We start from the raw sequence: 18,563 nt of genomic DNA on the forward strand, positions 1-18,563 counted from the left end.
TCCAACAGCTTGGGTAACAGGTACCTGAGTGGGCCGTGGGGACACGTCCATCACGCCTGCATACACACTTCCGGTGCTTCAAGGAACTTAGATTTGCACCTGTAAGGCAACTATTACTTAAAAATATGCATCTTAACTGATGAATTACCTTTATTTCTCCCCTCTGTGCTCACTTGCCCATAATTATTTTCTGGGCAAGACTATAATAGACTGCATATTCAAAAAAACCCTTGGCCCAAACCACAATATCTTCAATTATGACTTTCAGTTATTGTCATTTTTAAATCACCATCATCTCAGACAATGTCGTTTTCCATATTTCATTTATTCTGTAAGATTTAGAGGCACCATTTCCCACATGGTGATTCTTTTCTTCTAACAGTGTTTTTATCTCACTACCTGCATGAGGTAGCTAATGCAAAGCACAGATACCATGTAAAAGAGACAAACTAACACGGCAGGGCAATTCCTCGGGCACAAGTCAGATTTTATTTACATTGCTACAGTTTAAGGTTTAGTATTAAGCAGGACCCATTTGGAGAAGACCCAGCACTCTGCACAAGGGTAGGCTGCACAGACACTGCACTGAGGCTGTGAAGTCTACCCCTCACAGAACACTTATTTACATCTTTAGATTAAAAAAAAATCTAAGGCATTAACTTGGAATCTTTTGTTTCAGCAACAAAAAAATCTGAGGTGCCTCCCAGAACCCCATAAGCAAATTCAAGTGTTTAGTTTGAGCTCTTACTTGGCAGTTCAAGGGATATTGCAGACATAAGTTCATCCTTTTATTGAGGAACTGAGAAGCTATTAGGTGGGAAGGTTCCCATTTGTATTCTTCTAACCACAGCTCAAAGCTTAACCAAGTTGAACATCTGCTGTTCTGAAGCCAGGGGGATTTCAGTCTCTTGCACAGGTATTTTGTTGTTTTTTTTAATTTAAGTGAAAATCTTAACTGCAGCCTTAGATACATAAATATCATTTGCCACTTACCTCTACTGAAAGGCTTTCTTCTAATGTAATTCAACATTTCTCTAATAGAAGGAAACCCATATATATAATTCTCATATTTTCTGTACAATTATCACACTGGCTATTGCAGTATTTTTCTCACATGCCAGATTTCTCATAATGGTCTATAAATTAGTAGGTTTTAAAGCCTTGTGCCTTTCATAGCAATTTACCCCCTATCTTAAGCTATATTAAGTCTTTTGGGGGATCTACTGCATCTTCTGGGGTGGCTCCCAACTCATAACCAGAGTTGTAGGGGAACAGGTTCAGTTTCAGGTGCATAATTATGAAGAGAAGCTTCAGCACACAGAACCCCCCTGTGCTGTCAGGGCTCTGAGGTCCCATCCTGCTCACTTCAGTGTGCTGATCTCCCTTAGGCAGAGGAGTGTGGGGCGTTCACAACAGGCCCTTCAACTCAAACTGTGGTCTCTGTTCTTTGAGCAGTTCGACTGTGAAGGTGCTGACATATCAATCTCTTCTCTCTCAGGTACCTGAGATGGAGAGAGAAAGAGAGAGAAAAGGCATTTCAGCAACACAGAACCTTGCAAAACTTCAATCCAAACTCTAACAAGGCAAGTTGAATGGCTGAAAAACATTGTCACGAAAGCTTTTCCCATAGCAATTGCCATTCTCTATTTTTTTTCTATTTATTTCCTGGCCATTTTGATTCAAAGAGATTATCACACAGTCAGTTCCTAACAGATCCACATCTGATGCAGGTTCCCACTGCTTTTGTGCTCAAGACCCATACACCTGTTCAGAAACACCACTGTGTTTCTAATGTGTACTGGTTGTGCATTTTGAGCTACCACCACAAGAACTTGCAACATTTATCACAAGTCAGGTTTTAAAGAGACATTAAGAAATTAGCACTAAGCTCCCTTAAATGCCGTGCTACCCAAGTACAAGGAAATACACAGCAGCAAGTAGAAACTGAGGAACCAGTTTGAGGCTCAGAAAACAAACCAAGTAAAAATGAAAGTGACACTGAAAGTCAGAATCTCCTGGAACAATCCCCCCTTACATCTGTGGTCAGTATTCTTCAGTCTTTAACAGCAGCACCTCATCTGGTTATGAAGAATACGTAAAAGAGGATAAATCCCATCAAGCCTCACTTAAGTAATTGCAGCACTGTGACTCTGCTACGGAAACCCATTCCCTTTTCGAGCCAACCCCTAATTGTGAATATTCTCCCAGCTTCAAAGCGACCCCACTCCTTTTCCTTCTATTTGCCTTGAAATTGTCTGTTGAATCTCCTGTTGTTCTTCTTCATTTATTCTATGTAGAATCGATTCCAAAAAGGGAAGATGAAACTGAATATATTGAGCAACCTAGCAAGAAGGCAAGAAATGCACGTTAGCAACTACACTAACTGGGAAAAATGCTGGGAGCTACTAGAAGTGGTGGGATACGTACATCACTGCTGATCTCTTCTACATCTCTGTCCATGAGGAAGAACTTGGCAATCTTCTCAGAGGGACCGTGCAGCAGCCTGTGCAGTAAGGGGACATCCCCACTCCTCAGTTGCTTCTTCTCTGGGATTCAAGAGAAACATGGTGATGCACAGAACACACAACAGTGCCTCGGGGTACCTCACACAACCAGTAGCCTTTTTTCTTGACAAAGGCCCTGAATTCAACTGATGTGCAATTATTAGATAACAAACAAGGCTCCAACACATGTTAGCAGGAGGATGTGGCACCTCACTTATGCTATGCATGATCAAAGAAATAGGTAGATACAATAGAAAGGACCTGTGATTTAGGTAGCCACATAAGCATGATCCAGGCCCATCAGCTTGACCCCGACTCCCTAAAACAAAACTTACTTCATAGATTTCAAACATAACTTCAGCTTCATATTCTGACATTTAAGATACATACCCATCAGTTCTCTCTCCCATTCTTTCAGGTATTCCTTTTAACAAGGATCAGATTTCCTAAAGCAAGAGTACGTTGCAGAAGTAAACATTTTCCCCCCCAAAAAGGTTGTTTTAACTAGGCATCCAAAACTATCCACTAAAGTATCCCACATGCCATGGTGGTCACTGTGCAGAACAATGGTTAGGGCAGCAAAGCTTTTTAACACGGCCTTGGAATATGGGAATACCAAAGGCCTGTTTAGCCTTCCATAACCAACTACACCAGCCCACAGTTACTCAGGTTCTCCCCTCCACCAGAAGGCCACACATCCCTAAGGGTCTCCAGAAGAGCTGTGATGCCACACAGCTTCCACACTGTCCGAACAATGACAGATGCCCGGGATGAACCCTGTTGCTCCAAGTCCAGCCATCCGCACACACACACACACACACACACAGAGGAAGGGTCACTAGAGATGAAGGGATCACACAGCAGTGCCCATCTTACCTCCGGACGCGTGGATAATATAAAGTGCAAATTCATGGGGGCTGTTTTCTATCTGTTAAACAGAAAGAGGCAAGATCTTAGGAGGTTCTTCCTTGTGAGGGTGGTGAGGCACTGGCACTGGTTGTCCAGAGAAGCTGTGGCTGCCCCATCCCTGGCAGTGTTCAGACTGACCTATTTCACTGTCAGCAGACACTCTGTGCTTCTCAGCTCAGGTATTTAAAGCAAAACCCTGGGATCCACTTGCCCGTACAACCACATTCAGCAAAAGGCAGCCCTTTTGAACAATTACTTTTCAACTTACTCTCTTCAACCTCACAACCTGCTCTGTAATTCCATTCCTTGTGTTATTATTCAGAGAAGTCAACTTCTCCTTTTAGTATCACACCACAAAGTCTTATTAAAGGTATGAAGCCATTCTGTCACAGCAAAGTGTTCAGGCAAGTTATAATAAAACAAGGTAGCTTCAGACAGCCTGGCACTAATCTTGAGCACTACTTTTAACTCTGACTGTCTGGAGCTTTCCATGTGCCCGGATCTAACATGGCCCATCTCTCAGACCCTTGGGTTAGAACAGAATTCCCAGCTGTCCTGAGCACAACACTATGGGCAGGGCCTGTCACTAGAGGAAAGCGTGGCCATAGGCATTGCATCAACCCATCTGTGCTAGGAAAGGCTCCAAGTGCAGCTGGGTTTTTCTCTCCTGGGCCTCAGTTCAGAGAGAAGCACCTCTTACCTTAAACTTCTGAAGCAGTTGTTCTATTACTTGTCTTGTTTTCATCTGGCTGTTGATTCTTATTTTGGTTTCTGATCCAAAAGCTGGAGTAAAAACCGATGTCTAGGAACAAAACCAGCAGCAAAAGGGCATGAGCATGAGGGCCACTCAACACAGCAGCAACGACCACAAAGGATGTGAACCAGCACAGCTCTGGGACAAAGCAGGCTGTCAGGTGTGGCTGAGTGAGCCAGGCTTGTTCAGCCTGGAGAAGAGAAGGCTCTGGGGAGACTCATAGCAGCTCCCAGTGCCTAAAGGGGCTACAAGAAACCTGGAGAGGGGCTTTGGACAAGGGCCTGCAGGGACAGGAGAAGGGGGAATGGCTTTAACCAGACAGAGGGGAGATTGAGATGAGATGTTAGAAGCTCTTCCCTGTGAGGGTGGTGAGGCCCTGGCACAGGTTGCCCAGAGAAGCTGTGGCAGCCCCATCCTTGGCAGTGTTCAAGGCCAGGTTGGACAGCACTTGGAGCAACCTGGTCTAGTGGAAGGTCTAGTGGAACTCCCATGGCAGGGAGTTGGAACTGTGTGAGTTTAAAGGTCCCTTCCAGTCACTCTGTGATCCTATGACAAAGCACAGGTCATGCAGTGTCCTCAGGAGAGCACCCTTGGTACCAGGACTACTGTGGACCCCATCACGCAGGGTTGAGTTCAGGGCCCACCAACACCAGCCTGGCCATACATGGGGCCATTGGAGGGGTGCCCATCAGCTCAGGGGCCTCCAGCCACTTGCTGGGAATTCTGAGCTGTCCCAGTACCCAACCTCAGGGGATGGCAGCAAGCATTTGTACCTCATGATTATAGAAGTGGCCATTAATTGAAAACCTGTGAGTTTCTGCTTCTGCCCTGGCAGTCTCAGGGAGCCAGGTCCTGCTCCGCAGAGCCACCACGGTGCTGCCAGCCCGGGACAGGGTGGCACAGTCCTGGTCCTGCTGGCTCCTGGGTGTCAGTGTGCGGCTTTCGTAACAGGAATGACCTGGACAGAAAAACCCAATGAGCTGCTTTATCCTCACTGCCAGAACCCCACAGCAAGGAGCCTCTGGATGGAAGGTTTTTGCTATCATCACCATCATCTTTATTATTATTAGCACAGCCCACTAGAAGTGGCTATTTGAAAAAATACTCACACAGCAACCTTTTCACTAACCAGCCACACATCAGTGTTTCACTAGCATGGAATAGATGTTCCGAGATAACCCTTTGCTGGCAGGGAAGGCCTAGTGTGTCAGATTATATTTGAGCAACAGAACAAAGAGTTTTTAGTGAACATGAGAGCAGCAACACTAACTTTCCTCAAGGTTGGCCTTTTCTTCAGCAGATTTCAGCATCTCCCCACTAATGCGATGGAGGTCATCAAATTCTCCCCAGCGTGTCATTCCTCTGAAATACAAAACATACATTTATAGTATGTTTTACTATGTAGTAATCTATGCAGTACAGATTACTATTCATTAACTAAATTCATTAACCAATTTGTAGGAAAATAATAAAAAATCATTTCATATATATATATATATTCAAAACACACTCAACTAACTCCAATGAACATGCCAAGAAACAATGTGAGTTGTGTTCCCCGCATTTAAAGAGCCCATTTAAGATCAAACAGCGAAGCTGCTCTGCATACCTTGAAGCATGTCAGGGCAGCTTCATGTTGTTCTGATCATGAATTAATATTTGCTTTAAGATTCAGATCTTCACCAGTCAGAAGTATTTTTAAGAAATAAAAGGCAAAGCATAACTCTGACTACCAGACTGACCCCATCCTACAGGCCAGATCCACCCTGCCCCAGTAGGCCTAGTAAAGGGGAACCAAGAGAACCAGAACTGCCTCAGATTCGAGTTCCCCAATGCTTACTTCTGCCAGGTTACATCCCTCAACTTCCAGAGCAAGAGACAGGCAACAAGACTGTCCCTGACTTTACTGGAACTGCACAGCTGCAAAGGCGGCAGAATTAAATCCACAGTTCTAACATGTACCACATGGAGCCCAAACCAATGAATAATTAAGAAAATAAGCTCTGAAATACAGAATTTATCAGGGAGTTACTCAGTGTAAATATTGGCCCAGCCCCCATATTACACATTACTCAGCTTCAGCTCATCAAACAATTCAAAGTCCACCAACCAACACTTGGGAAATACTGTTCAAAACAGAAAGAAGAAATACTCTGAGAACCTACATTAGTTTTTAAAGTTACAGCAAATGTAGCAGTAGTCCCATCAGCACAATGGATTTGATGGGCAATGCCAGAGGTAGCAGCAGCCTGAAGGAGTAGCTGGTGGTGTGTTTCTGAGGATGTTTAACATCAGATTTCACACAGACAAAGCCAGTATTCATTCCCTGGCTAGAGTATTGCCCTAAGAGGCAACTCTTTCTCACCTGAGGTACCTGGAAAGGTAACCTCCTCCACCTTCTCAACTGCTCTTCAGCTGAAAGCCAGGCAAAAATGCAAAAAAGATGCACCTTTCTGCCCAGCAGAAGTTGCTGAAGGACCACCACAACCTTTGGGGAACCTGGGATATGCAGCCAGACACATCCATTGAACATGAGCTATCTTTAAATACTACTGTGCCTCTTTCTGATGGAGGTTAATTACCTTTTACTAGGGAACAAACCCACATTCTCCAAAGACTTCAGGGTTACAAATGAGGGTATCTGCTTCTCATCCTGAATTTTTAATCGGATGGGATGTCGGATGCCCCAAAATATTGACAAGATTCCTTCAATAAATGGTTTGCTTCCTTCTCGCTGGGGAAAAGAAAAAAGGGAAGAAGAGTAATAATAATGTGACAATCAATGATTTCCCCTCAAACTTAACAGAAAAATAGTGAAATCATTAAAACAACAGGAACAAGGCTTGTGAAGAAGTTAAGTCCAGACCCCGAAAGCAGAGGATTTGTGGTATGAGAAATGATTCATGCTTCAAGCCCTCCTTCAGCTCCATAGAGGATGCATTTCTGGGGCTCAGCTTCCCAGCATTTCCCTGCACTAAAGGTTCACACTCCAGGAGAGAACATTAGTCTGTTCTTGATGGGGTGACAGTCATCCTACCACTACGCACCAGGGGTTAAAGCAGAAGAGTGGGGGAAGTGCACCCCACATCTGCAGTACAACTCCCTACAATATCAATGCCCATTAGAGTTTTTCCTGCCATTACATTGTGCTTTCTGTATTACTTTCACACTTACCTGAGTACGCGACAGTTGCAGGTTTTCTTGGTCAGAATAGTAAGAGTTATAAGTCTTCAGAAGTGAACTGAGTTGCTCTCTAAAATAAAACATCACAATGAAAAGAATCATGCTTTTAACATCCATATCACTGTAAACCCCTGTATCTCTTACCCACTGCCTCTTTGTTAATGATTAATACTTCATTTTCCAGAAGTAAATTTGTGTCAGGAGACTGGGTTACTTTCAAGCTGCCTCTTTACAGGCCTGATACACAGAGGAAATAGATCACTTGTGGACTGCTGTGATGTTAATAACCCTGCCCCAGAATAACTTGTACTTTGGACTTCTGCTGCAGTCATGGGGGGAAGAAAACAGGAACAACACTCCCATGCACCAGCATTGCAGATGACTGCAGTCAGGTTACCAGTTGTTTTCCCTGTATGAGGGCTCTCAGTAGGTTTTTGTGTCTTTTTCAGATGCATTTCTTATTTCAGAATACCTCTGGTATGCCTAGAGAAAGCATTTCAGTTTTCTTCTGCTTGAGACATAACAGCTTGGCACTAAGTCTTTGCTCAGAGGAGAAGGGACGGAGTTAGTTGAAGAGAACTTCTGACAACAAGCAAGAGTTATAATCCTGCCCTTCATCTTTTATTTCAAACAGAGATTGAGGATGCAATTACAAAAAGCAGAGTAACATCCTGCTTTGAAAGTGCTGCATTGAGTCAGAAAGGCAACATGAGACACACTGGTGCTAACAATGTTTAAAATTCAGTATTTAAGAACCACCAGAGATAATTATAGCTGTCTCCACCACTGACAAACTCACATATAGCCCTTGTGAACAAGGCAAGGGGCAATAAATGCCATGTTGCACAGATACAGGCTTGAAGCAATTGCTTTGGCACTGACACTGGGGAAAAGCACCTTCTTTCTACCACTAAGCAGCTGCTGGTCCCAAGTCAGCTGTGCCATGCTGAGATGGAATACACAAGGAGAATATCTCCTCAGGGCAAGACTGCTTGAATTACAGCTCAAGGCCCGCTTTGGTCAAAGTACTCTGCCTTCTTCATACTACTATTGGCGAAGGATAAACACCAAGTTGACAGCATCCAAAGAGTGTGGAAGTGATAAGAAGCATCAACCACAAAGGCAAAAAGCAAGTTGCGACTTTGGCTAGGGAGGAACAAGGCAGAATTAAGTGATATATAGAAACATGGAATAGTTTGGGTTGGAAAGGACTGTAAGATCATTCAGTTCCAACCCCCCTGCCATGGGCAGGGACACCTCGCTCTAAACCATATTACCCAAGGCTCTGTCCAACCTGGCCTTGAACACTGCCAGGGATGGAGCATTCACAACTTCTTTGGGCAACCCATTCCAGTGCCTCACCACCCTTACACTAAATAACTTCTTCCTTATACTCAATCTAAACTTCCCCTGTTTAAGTTTTAACCCGTTACCCCTTGTCCTGTGTCACTACAGTCCCTAATGAAGAGTTCATCCCCAGCATCCCTATAGGCCCCCTTCAGATACTGGAAGGCTGCTATGAGGTCTCCACTCAGCCTTCTCTTCTCCAGGCTGAACAGCCCCAACTTCCTCAGCCTGTCTTCATAGGGGAGGTGCTCCAGTCCCCTGATCATCCTCGTGGCCCTCCTCTGGACTTGTTCCAACAGTTCCATGTCATTTTTATGTTGAGGACACCAGAACTGCACACAATACTCCAGGTGAGGTCACACAAGAGCAGAGTAGAGGGGCAGAATCACCTCCTTCGACCTGCTGGTCAAGCTCCTTTTGGTGCAGCCCAGGATACATATTTCAGAACCATCAAGAATAAAACACTGTTACACCAATTAAACAGCAAAGATGATTTAGATTGTTATTCAAGAAAGCAGCTTCCACCAGCAGAGGTAAGTAAGCTTGGGAAACAATTGCATGGAAGCATCCAAATTCTTCCTCATGGACAATCTTCAAGCACCAACTGATACAACTAACAACAAAGCAGTTTAACATACTGCCTTGCAGTGGGGAGTGAAAACACAGAGTGTGTTTCCATGCTTTTGTCTAGCATGAGATACAAGGGCTGAATCATAGGCAGAACAGACAGCACTTGCAAGCTCTTCTTATGGCAAGTTGCACTGAGATCTACTGAAACTGGTCAAGATCCGTGTATTATCAAAAGCACTGCTACTGCTCCTACACCAACTTTCAGTAAAAAAAAAAAAAAAAAAAAAAGAAAAAGAACAAACAAAAAAAACCCCAAGCCACTCAAAACCAACCCCAAGAATTGACTTCTAGCACCATTACTGAAAATCAAATCACACCCAAGAATGATGCTCAGTAGAAAAAGCATTTTACTATTTCAACAGTCAGATATCACCACAAACAAAGGAATAATGTGGGATGTGTAGGAATTTTCACAGTTCTTTCCCTATAACAGCCGTAACACACCCAGAACATGAGGAAGTGATCCATGGTGACAACAGCACCCTTATTAGAGATGACAAAGCTAAGAGTGATCCCTCCCCTAGAAACGGAATCAGTTTGTCCACCACAGCAAGCAGTTCAGAAAGATAACTTCAAGAATGAATGCCCAGCACATCTCCCTTGGTGACTCAATTTAGTCAAACTGCTTAAATGGCTCCTCAGTTGACTCTGCAAACTTAAAAACAAACAAATAAAAAACAACTAAGCAAACAAAGTCAGTGAGTCAGGGGATCTCAACTATGATACCAAGAAACGGCTTTAAACTGACAGAGGGGAGATTGAGATGAGAACTTAGGAAGGAGTTCTTCCCTGTGAGGGTGGTGAGGCCCTGGCACAGGTTGCCCAGAGAAGCTGTGGCTGCCCCATCCCTGGCAGTGTTCAAGGCCAGGTTGGACAGGGCTTGGAACAACCTGATCTAGTGGAAGGTGTCCCTGCCCATGGCAGGGGGGTGGAACTGGATGAGCTTTAAGGACCCTCCTATCCCAAACCAGCCTGGGATTCTATGAAACCAGTGCAAGAGCATAGAAGGATGGATTACACAGAGAAACACAAGTAATTTTGGTTGGAAGCTGCTATGTATGATTTTAACTGTTCCAGTGAAAGTATGTTCTCCCAGGACTATCACTGTCTTACTCCAGCAGTGTACACCCTCTTCTGTGTCTTATGACTGTTTCTCAGTCACCTCTTACCATCAATGCATACCCACAGCACCTGGACAATGCAGTACCTCTGCATAATGCTGAGCAGAACTTCACCACTGTATGTCTTTACATAGGATACAGACCTGCAGCACCTGCTTCCTCCTTCAGGACATATGACCCTAAGTCAAGCAGAGTGCCAAGGTGGACATGGCTATGTTTGTGGTAGAGGGGCAGGCAGAATGTGCCAGTCTAAAGTTTCCTCTTGCATTCCCTACCTTTGTTCCACTTAAACTGAACTTGGCAGCGTCTTCCTGCTTGATGAGCCTTTTTCCATGGTGAGAAGGGAAAAGATACTCAGGACTTTTACTTAGCAGGTAACATTAGAACAAAGGCTTCACCTTGAAACTCAACAAGGTTAACTGCATTTCCTTCTAACACATTTGATATAAATTATTTACAGGAACTCACTGCAACTCTCAAAAGATGTTTTCCAGTGGCTTTATCAACCAGGCATGGGGCACCAAAACAGCATTTTCAACAATTACTTCAACTCTTAAACCCTAGTAATATAGCTGGTGAAAGCCCTTTTTCCTTTGAGCTGGAATAGCTCATTATAGGTTGTCTCACAAACTATGAGGACTGTATTCAGATCATCCCACCAAAAGGGAAAGTTCTAGTAGCCATAGCTATGAATCAGATAGAAGCAAAATTGGGATCATACTGGCTAAAAGTAAACAAGATTAAGGATGTCTCTGCCTCATACACAGGCAAAATCCAGATGCTATGCGAGATTAACATGCAAGTAGGAGATAGGGAGTTTTGTTTGACAGATGTTGTGACAGACCTGCTGATCCTGCTTGCACAGTGCTTGAAACATAGGTCATCTTATACTTTGCAGCCTAGTACGCTTGGGAATCATTTTATTGATTACCGAGTCATCATTTTGCAAGATTTTTCCAAGTAGAACACTGGGGTGATCAATTTCCTGGAGACCCAGATCATACTCTGAGGCCCATTTATTATTTGTAAGCCATGCTGGCTCCTAAGCAAATAAAAACCACAGGCTAAAAGCACTTAATGATGTGGTAAGAGTTATCTCTGAAGCAGATTTCTGTTTCTCTCAAGATTTTCCCTTGGTTTCTTGTCTTGTCTAGAATAACTTCCCATTAAATGCCACAGGATTTTGGTCAGATAAATTTTTCAGGTTTCAGTCCTGCATTAGTGCAGCCAACAGTGACAAACCACATGAGCCATTACAAAAGCCCTGAGGGAGAGATTTAACAGCCATTCACTGACTTGTTTGACCTTGTGTAGTGGGGACAGGAGGAAAGAAAAGGTTTTTCCTTCTTTTAACCCCAGAAATGAGTAACACATGCACCACCCTATTAGTTCCAGAAGCCTTTCTGGAACGCATCTTTAATTACAAAGGCCCAGAGACTGCCCTAACCAGGGGGCATGTGGTCATCTCTGAAGAGTTAAGCTTGCCAGAAAAGCAGGGGCTCTGTGTTGCAAGACTGTTCCTCATAGCACAGCTCTGGGACAGCAGCCAAATGCAGCCATTTCTGGAAGCCTGAGCTAAGTAACTGGTAGAACTACCTAGAGACAAACCGCAAAAGGTAACATTTACTACCGAATCATCACTTAGTTCAGTAATGAACGCAGGATACAAAGCTATAAAGTGAAGAGCCCTGGTGGTAAAACCACAATACAGCCCAGACTGTTTTCGCTTGAAATGCCAACACAGGACAGTTCACCTGTGCCTTCTCCCTCAATTCCTAGACACTTATCCATGGATATTTATGACAGTTATTCACAAAGACAATAGTTTAGCCAGCCAAATGCCCTGGCCAGCCTTTTGATCAAGCCCTTGTGCAATTCCCAAACAGCAAGCTTGCTACATCAGCAAGATTCACTCAATTCAACTGGAAGAGGCTTGATCTAACAGCCAACCGAAGGTATAGATGATGGATGGTAGTTTGGAAACAGCATTGGAACTGTATGCTCAAGTGCATACAGAATATGTCAATGACCCTTGAAATACTTGTTATTTGGTGGTTTTGGTTTGTTTGGTTTTTTTTCCAAGGCAAAGCAGCTTCAGCCATACTTTAAACCATGACTAACACAAGGGTCTCAACCATGATTCACATATCATTACTGGAACAGGCAATAACAACTCAAACACATTGGTTCATTTGGTACATTTTCGAATGATTTTATATGCCGAGTATATAAAACTTCACACAGATTAATTACCTTTAACACAAAGTCACTATGTCCCAACAACGCTTTAAGAGGAGGAGGAGGATGCACTTACTGTCTGCGTGCTTTCAGCAAAGCTCTGATACCCTTAGAAAGGGAGAAATCCACAGCACTACTCATGCCACATATAGAAGTGTCAGGATTCAGATGCAAACACCTACTGCACTGTGAGAATGTCTATTACAGGCCCCATCCCTGGATGCGTGTGTACTTGGCTTCTTTGCACAGGAATATTAGGAGAGGTGGAAATGAAGTAAGAGAAGAGCCCCCTCTTTCAGCTCCTATGCTCTGGTCAACAGCAGAAAAGCTATTTCCCTACAAAGGGGGATGGAGCTACAGGGCAGACAGCTCTAGGCTCATGGCAGCATTAGGAAAAATTCCTGCCAGCCGGATTTAACCAAGGGAAAGCATCCCATGAAAAACTGTTCGAATGCAGTTCCAAGCTTTATACGCAGAACAGAGCTGGGAACCTGGCAAATCTTTTGCAAGAAATCCCCCATCTGTAGCCGCAGACTAAACCATTGCCTCAAACAAGCAGAGCTCAAGTGAAACTCTGGAACTCATGTTCAGTACCAACATATTCCAAAGATAGGAAGGTCATCCTCATTAATTTGGAATTTTACTTCAATATCCTCTAAACATGCTGTTCTACATAAACAAAATCTACAGACCAAGAGGTTTAATGCTCAATTCTTGAAAATTCTTATATAGGGCAACTTTGTTCTGGAGACACTTGACAGAATGCAAGTTCTAGGACTGCTACTGCTACAGGCCCAGCTCTCTACAGGATTCCCTGTTAATGAAGAAATACAGAGTGATTTGAAAGAAAGCAGCCAAATCATTACATGGTTTTGGAGTTCTTTTAATAGTTTACCTGGTTATGAACTTCTCCTCACTGATGGAAACAGAAGGCAGATGCTGTGCTTTCATAGTCACTTTCTTCATTTATTTCAAGGAGATGAATCTAAATAAAAGGTTAAAATAATAATTATAGCCACTAATGCCACTAAGAAAGACCAAGTGGTAAACATAACCACAAAGCCTTAGTTTGCCAAGCGAAACAGACACTCAAGCTACGGGTTGACTACACCGTATTTTGACCTCTTTGTGCTCAGCCCTAGTACACATATTTCCTACTCCTAGTAAAAAAGCCATAGGCCATTCCCACCAAGTACATTACAGTACCTCGAATCATGTAATCCCAGGCTGGCTTGGGTTGGAAGGGACCTTAAAACTCATAACAGTTCCAACTCCCTGCCACAGGCAGGGACACCTTCCACTATACCAGCCTTGAACACTGCCAGGGACTGGGCAGCCACAGCTTCTCTGGGCAACCTGTGCCAGGGCCTCACAGGGAAGGACTTTATCTAAGTACTACATATGCCAGGACTTTCTCAAGTAGTTTTAGGACCACTCCACAACTCCAGGATTACACTCTACTCGGTAGCAGACAGGCTCCAACTACTGGTCAGAATTCAGTGGTTAGTTACAGGTAAAACATTGCCCAGGGTCACCAAAAACCCCTAAGTGAGTCAACAAACCACCCTTAACCAGGGCTGTAGAGCTAGACAAGAGAAGAAGTGCTGATCATCAGCAGTGTCCAGCAGCACAAAAAGAAAGTAGCTGAGAGATTAAAAAGAGCACAAGGCTATAATTAAAGTGATGTAGCAATGTAATTTACAGATCTCCATGTTGCAATTCCAGCACATTGCGTAGGCAGCAAGCCAGCCCCTTGAGACTCCAACAATGCATTCTTCAATAAGCTTAATTATGGAGTCTTGGCTGCCTTTATTCCCCCTCAGGTACTAGAAGAAAAGGCAGACTGAAGAAAGTAACTGAAGAGACTCAGACTTAAGACTGACAACAGATACTGCACTAAAAAACTTAGTCTCAGCCCAAGACATGGCATCACACAGAAAGGCTGGAGGCTGGGGAGGGGAAGGAAATGGACCCCATGGAAAACAGTAACATCTCCAAAGGCTGTGCTGGAAGTAGAACATTCATTTCTAAATATTAATCGTATTTCTTAATGCAAGAAATACTTGCATTCAAAATTCACTTAACAGCAGTTGGTGTCCTTTCTCCCTCATGCTCTGGACTTGAGACTGATTTCAGACCGTGTGGACAGAGCCTGATGTAACATCTCTGAAAAGTAGTTTATTGTCTACAGTACTAACATCAAGTAGCCTTCAGGAAATCAATTTAAAAAAGAAATCCAAGCTTGGAAATCTCATTGCTAGCTAGAGTAAGTGCCTAGCTTCTATCCAAGTGATCCTACATTACTGAGCTCCTGGTTTAGAAGTTACCTGAAGTTTTCATAGTCATACAAGAATAACTTCTAAAACAAATGTGGACAAACAAGAAATTGTGTAAAAATACAGTACCTTCACCCTACACAACATCTAGGACATCTTTTCACAACCTCTAAACCCAAAGTGCCGTAGCAAAATGAGCTTTATGCGAGCAGCTGGGGTTTCTAGCAGCACTGTATCAGTAGCTCACCAACAGAAGCAGGAGGGATCCCTCATCTCATTGTCCTTTGGGTGACATCCATTACAGCAAAAACACACCTAGAGGCCAGATAACCCCAGGGACTTCTGTATAGCCATGAGTTTGTATAGAAAGAAGAGATCACTGTATATAATCAATATAATCTTGCTCTTTCTTTGCCTCTGAAATAAGTTGAGTTCAGAAACCACTGGACACCTCTTGAAATCTGTTTTTAGGCAATTTACAAACACCTCCATCTGAATCAACTGCCTATGACACAGTATTTCAGACCAATTTTAAATGATGCAGAGGAACTAATGTACATTGGCACCTGGACAACTGGATGTACACTTTGGCTTCCTCCCATCCACCAGGAATCAACATGTTAAGAACACCAATAACCAAGTTACCAGGTACCACTGGTAGAGCAGCAACCCCAGCAAGCTCCTGCGCTACTTCATTGCTGGTAGTGGCATTGTTTTCAATAGAATCTGACCTTCAACAGATTCATATGAAAGAAAAGCTCAGACTGAGAAGTGACCTTTACACAAAAGATGATAATCACTGACCTGTTTTATTACAGGGAATAACTTTTGCTAATTTATTTACCTTAAACTTGGGCATATCTTAAATCAGCTTAAAAATGCCTTAAAAACAGCCACTAAAATGCTGGCACTGAAACAAACTGGAACAGTAGCTGGTGATGGGAACAATTCCCCACCATGCCTCCCCCTTTTCCTTCCCTCAGTGCCCGGACAAAGACTGGCCTCTTCTATAGCTAGGGCAAAGCACAAAAAGCTCGTTACAGTGATGTGACCAGTTCTGTTTATCAGAGTTGTACAACACGTTTCCACACCACCAGCTCACCCTAGAGATAAAATACTCCCTGTACCCTTCCTAGAAGCTCACACATCTCACAGCCTTCATTTTTGGTTAACCCAGAAACCTGCAGGTTGGAAACATGCAGCGACTTCCCCAGCACAACTACCGGACACCACAAATGATAGTATATTTACATTAGTGCTCCATAAATTCCTGTCACATATTCTGTAACCTCCTGGCATTTTCTTGTTTTCCATGTTACTCTCCTGCAGTTCTTCTGATGAAGCAAACAGAAGTGAAATGGGTTTTTTTCCATCGTTCTCTATGATTTAAACTAACAAAAATAGGCTGATTTTCCAGTTCTTCCAATGGTACATGGTTCAGGCCACCTATTCATCTATTCAAAGCAGTCTCCTACCTTGCTTAGTGTTAGAGAAATGTCTTCATCATTATATTAAACTGGACTAGACCCACACAATCCCACCTCAGATAGGCAAGAACTTAAAGAAGCTAAGACTAACCTCCTGGCCCGAGACTTCACTAAGAAACTTAAAGCTCCAGGGAGGAGTGAAGGCTAAAATACTTTTGAAAGGAGAGAAAGAAGCAGAAGGGAAAGACAGGAGTAAATGAAAAGTGGGCAGGCAGAAAATGAGCAATTTCAGAGGAAGGCTGTTAGTGGAGAGGCAGATGAGAGGACTTGTTTCATTTCAATAAGTACAGTGATCTTGAAGTTATTTGCTTAAGGGGACAGCAGAGGGACAGAACAACCAAGGAATGACAAAGTAAAGGTAACAGCAAACTGCCACACTGATTTTTACACAATGACAGAAGGAAGCATCTGTAGAGGAGGGCTGGAACGAGAGGGACACCCCACATCCAGAGCTGAGCCCAGCAGGAGCTGGAAAGCAACATTTTAATTTGTACATAACAGCTTGGATGTGCTTTTTGGCACATTTCTATACTATATTATTGCCAAGCAAGCAGTGAACTACACACAGCTCGCACCAGTCTTAACAACAACTAAATGCACAAATCTTGCCGAAGATTCCTAGGCATATTGACCCAGTGCATTCCCAAGCTGTCATAAAACCACAGGAAGTCAGAATGGGGTGAACCTTCTCCCTTTTGTGTGTAGAAACCCCAAGGCTCAGTTTTCTTTACTCATACATACACATGTACAGCATGATGAGCTTGGCACTGTAGTCACAATAGCACCTATACCCAAGTCACGTTCCGGACTCAGAAGCGTCTGGTATTCAGCCAAATTTTGGGCCAGATAAAACCAAGTTAAGGATTTATTCACGTACATGAGAAATGAAGCATCAGCAGAATATTCTTCCTCATCTTTACTTAGTCATACGTTATATTAGCCTTCATGCTGTTTCTTTTTTAAGTTCCATGTCTACACCAGTAAATGCAAAGGTCTAAACGAAAGAAAGCACTTAGTCCGAACACTGGCATTTTTCCTTACTGAAAACAGGGGTTTCTTTGGTTTTTTTGTCTTGCAGACTCCTTTACTGTTTACTTTAAAAACTAATTGCTGCAGTACAGAGGAGTAACAGCCTGGCTTGAGTACAAAACACAGCTCAGCCCCCCTGCTCGGGCAGGTTCAGAACAGGCTTTGGTGGCTGAAACCAGAAGTCAGCATTAACCAGTGAACATGGCCCCCTAACTGAGTGGAGAGACAAGACACACGAGCTCCCTCCCTTCACACAACAAGAAAGCAGGGATTGTACCAAATCTATTCCCAACACTGAGTAATCCAGTCTTATGAAGAGAAGTTACTTTTATTTTTTCCATGTCCCTCGGGAACAATGGCTTTTACTTGCCAAAAAGGGCAGACAAGGTCACTGATGTAACCTTCACAATCACACTGAATGAAGAGCAGCAGAGGCTTGTGCCCACGAACACGCTGATTAACAGCAGCAGCACTTCCTGTTTCAATCACAACTAATTCACACAACCCACCTCAACTTCAACAGCTTCTCACCAAATATTTCTCCCTCCCTCCAGCACCCCAACCACCCAGAATGAATTCAGCTGGAGTTCTGGATGACTGCAAAGGACCTTACTTCCCACTGACACCGCACTTTGCACGGCAAGCAGAACAGCTCCAGCGTTACACAGCGCTTACCTGCACAGAGGGTCAGAGCAGAAGCAGAGGAGGAGTTTCACGTACCTTGCACTGAGCTCTGGAGAGGCATGACAGCAGCGCACTGCTGACAGCTACCTCTGCCACTTCAGGGAACCCACAGAGCCCTTAATTACTGTTTTGCTTCACAAACTGGGAGTGCTGGGAACCCAGGACACTCCCCACACCTCAGAGCATGTCGGGAATATTTAGCTACCCACCTGCCTCCCTCTCCCTCCACGCTCTCTTAGTCATGGTTACACCTATGGGGAGGCTCTGGTTAACACTTTAATCTCTAACTTCATAGTAAGAGGCAACCTGCTGACTCCTGGTAGTTATTTGCCAACAGGGCGTACCCTGAAACATCCTGTGCTGGAACAAGCACTGTTAGGCTTTAACCTCTTCTCTGTTTA

General features: G+C 43.7%; 1 protein-coding gene across 3 annotated transcripts; it reads right to left on the reverse strand.

The window, feature by feature from the left end:
* Positions 1-308: 308 nt before the first annotated feature.
* On the reverse strand, positions 309-18,350 carry RASSF6 (Ras association domain family member 6). 3 transcript variants are annotated; one of them, XM_061345859.1, is made up of 12 exons: positions 18,154-18,350; positions 14,389-14,512; positions 13,582-13,671; positions 7,342-7,420; positions 6,750-6,901; positions 5,438-5,529; positions 4,941-5,125; positions 4,114-4,215; positions 3,381-3,432; positions 2,428-2,546; positions 2,245-2,342; positions 309-1,502 (listed from the first exon to the last, which is right to left on the reverse strand). In XM_061345859.1, exons 3-12 carry the CDS (start codon positions 13,650-13,652, stop codon positions 1,427-1,429), a joined length of 1,026 nt encoding a protein of 341 aa, XP_061201843.1. In that variant the 5' UTR covers positions 13,653-13,671; positions 14,389-14,512; positions 18,154-18,350; the 3' UTR covers positions 309-1,426. The 3 variants fall into 3 exon arrangements, with proteins under 3 accessions (XP_061201843.1, XP_061201841.1, XP_061201842.1); XM_061345857.1 differs by lacking the exon at positions 14,389-14,512; XM_061345858.1 differs by lacking the exon at positions 14,389-14,512 and having other exon boundaries at positions 18,199-18,340.
* Positions 18,351-18,563: the final 213 nt, after the last annotated feature.

The sequence above is a fragment of the Neopsephotus bourkii genome, unplaced genomic scaffold (assembly GCF_033783945.1).
Source record: "Neopsephotus bourkii isolate Nb327-2 ecotype Australia unplaced genomic scaffold, CSIRO-AGI_Nbou_v1 NB_244, whole genome shotgun sequence".
Classification (NCBI taxonomy): Eukaryota; Metazoa; Chordata; class Aves; order Psittaciformes; family Psittacidae; genus Neopsephotus; species Neopsephotus bourkii.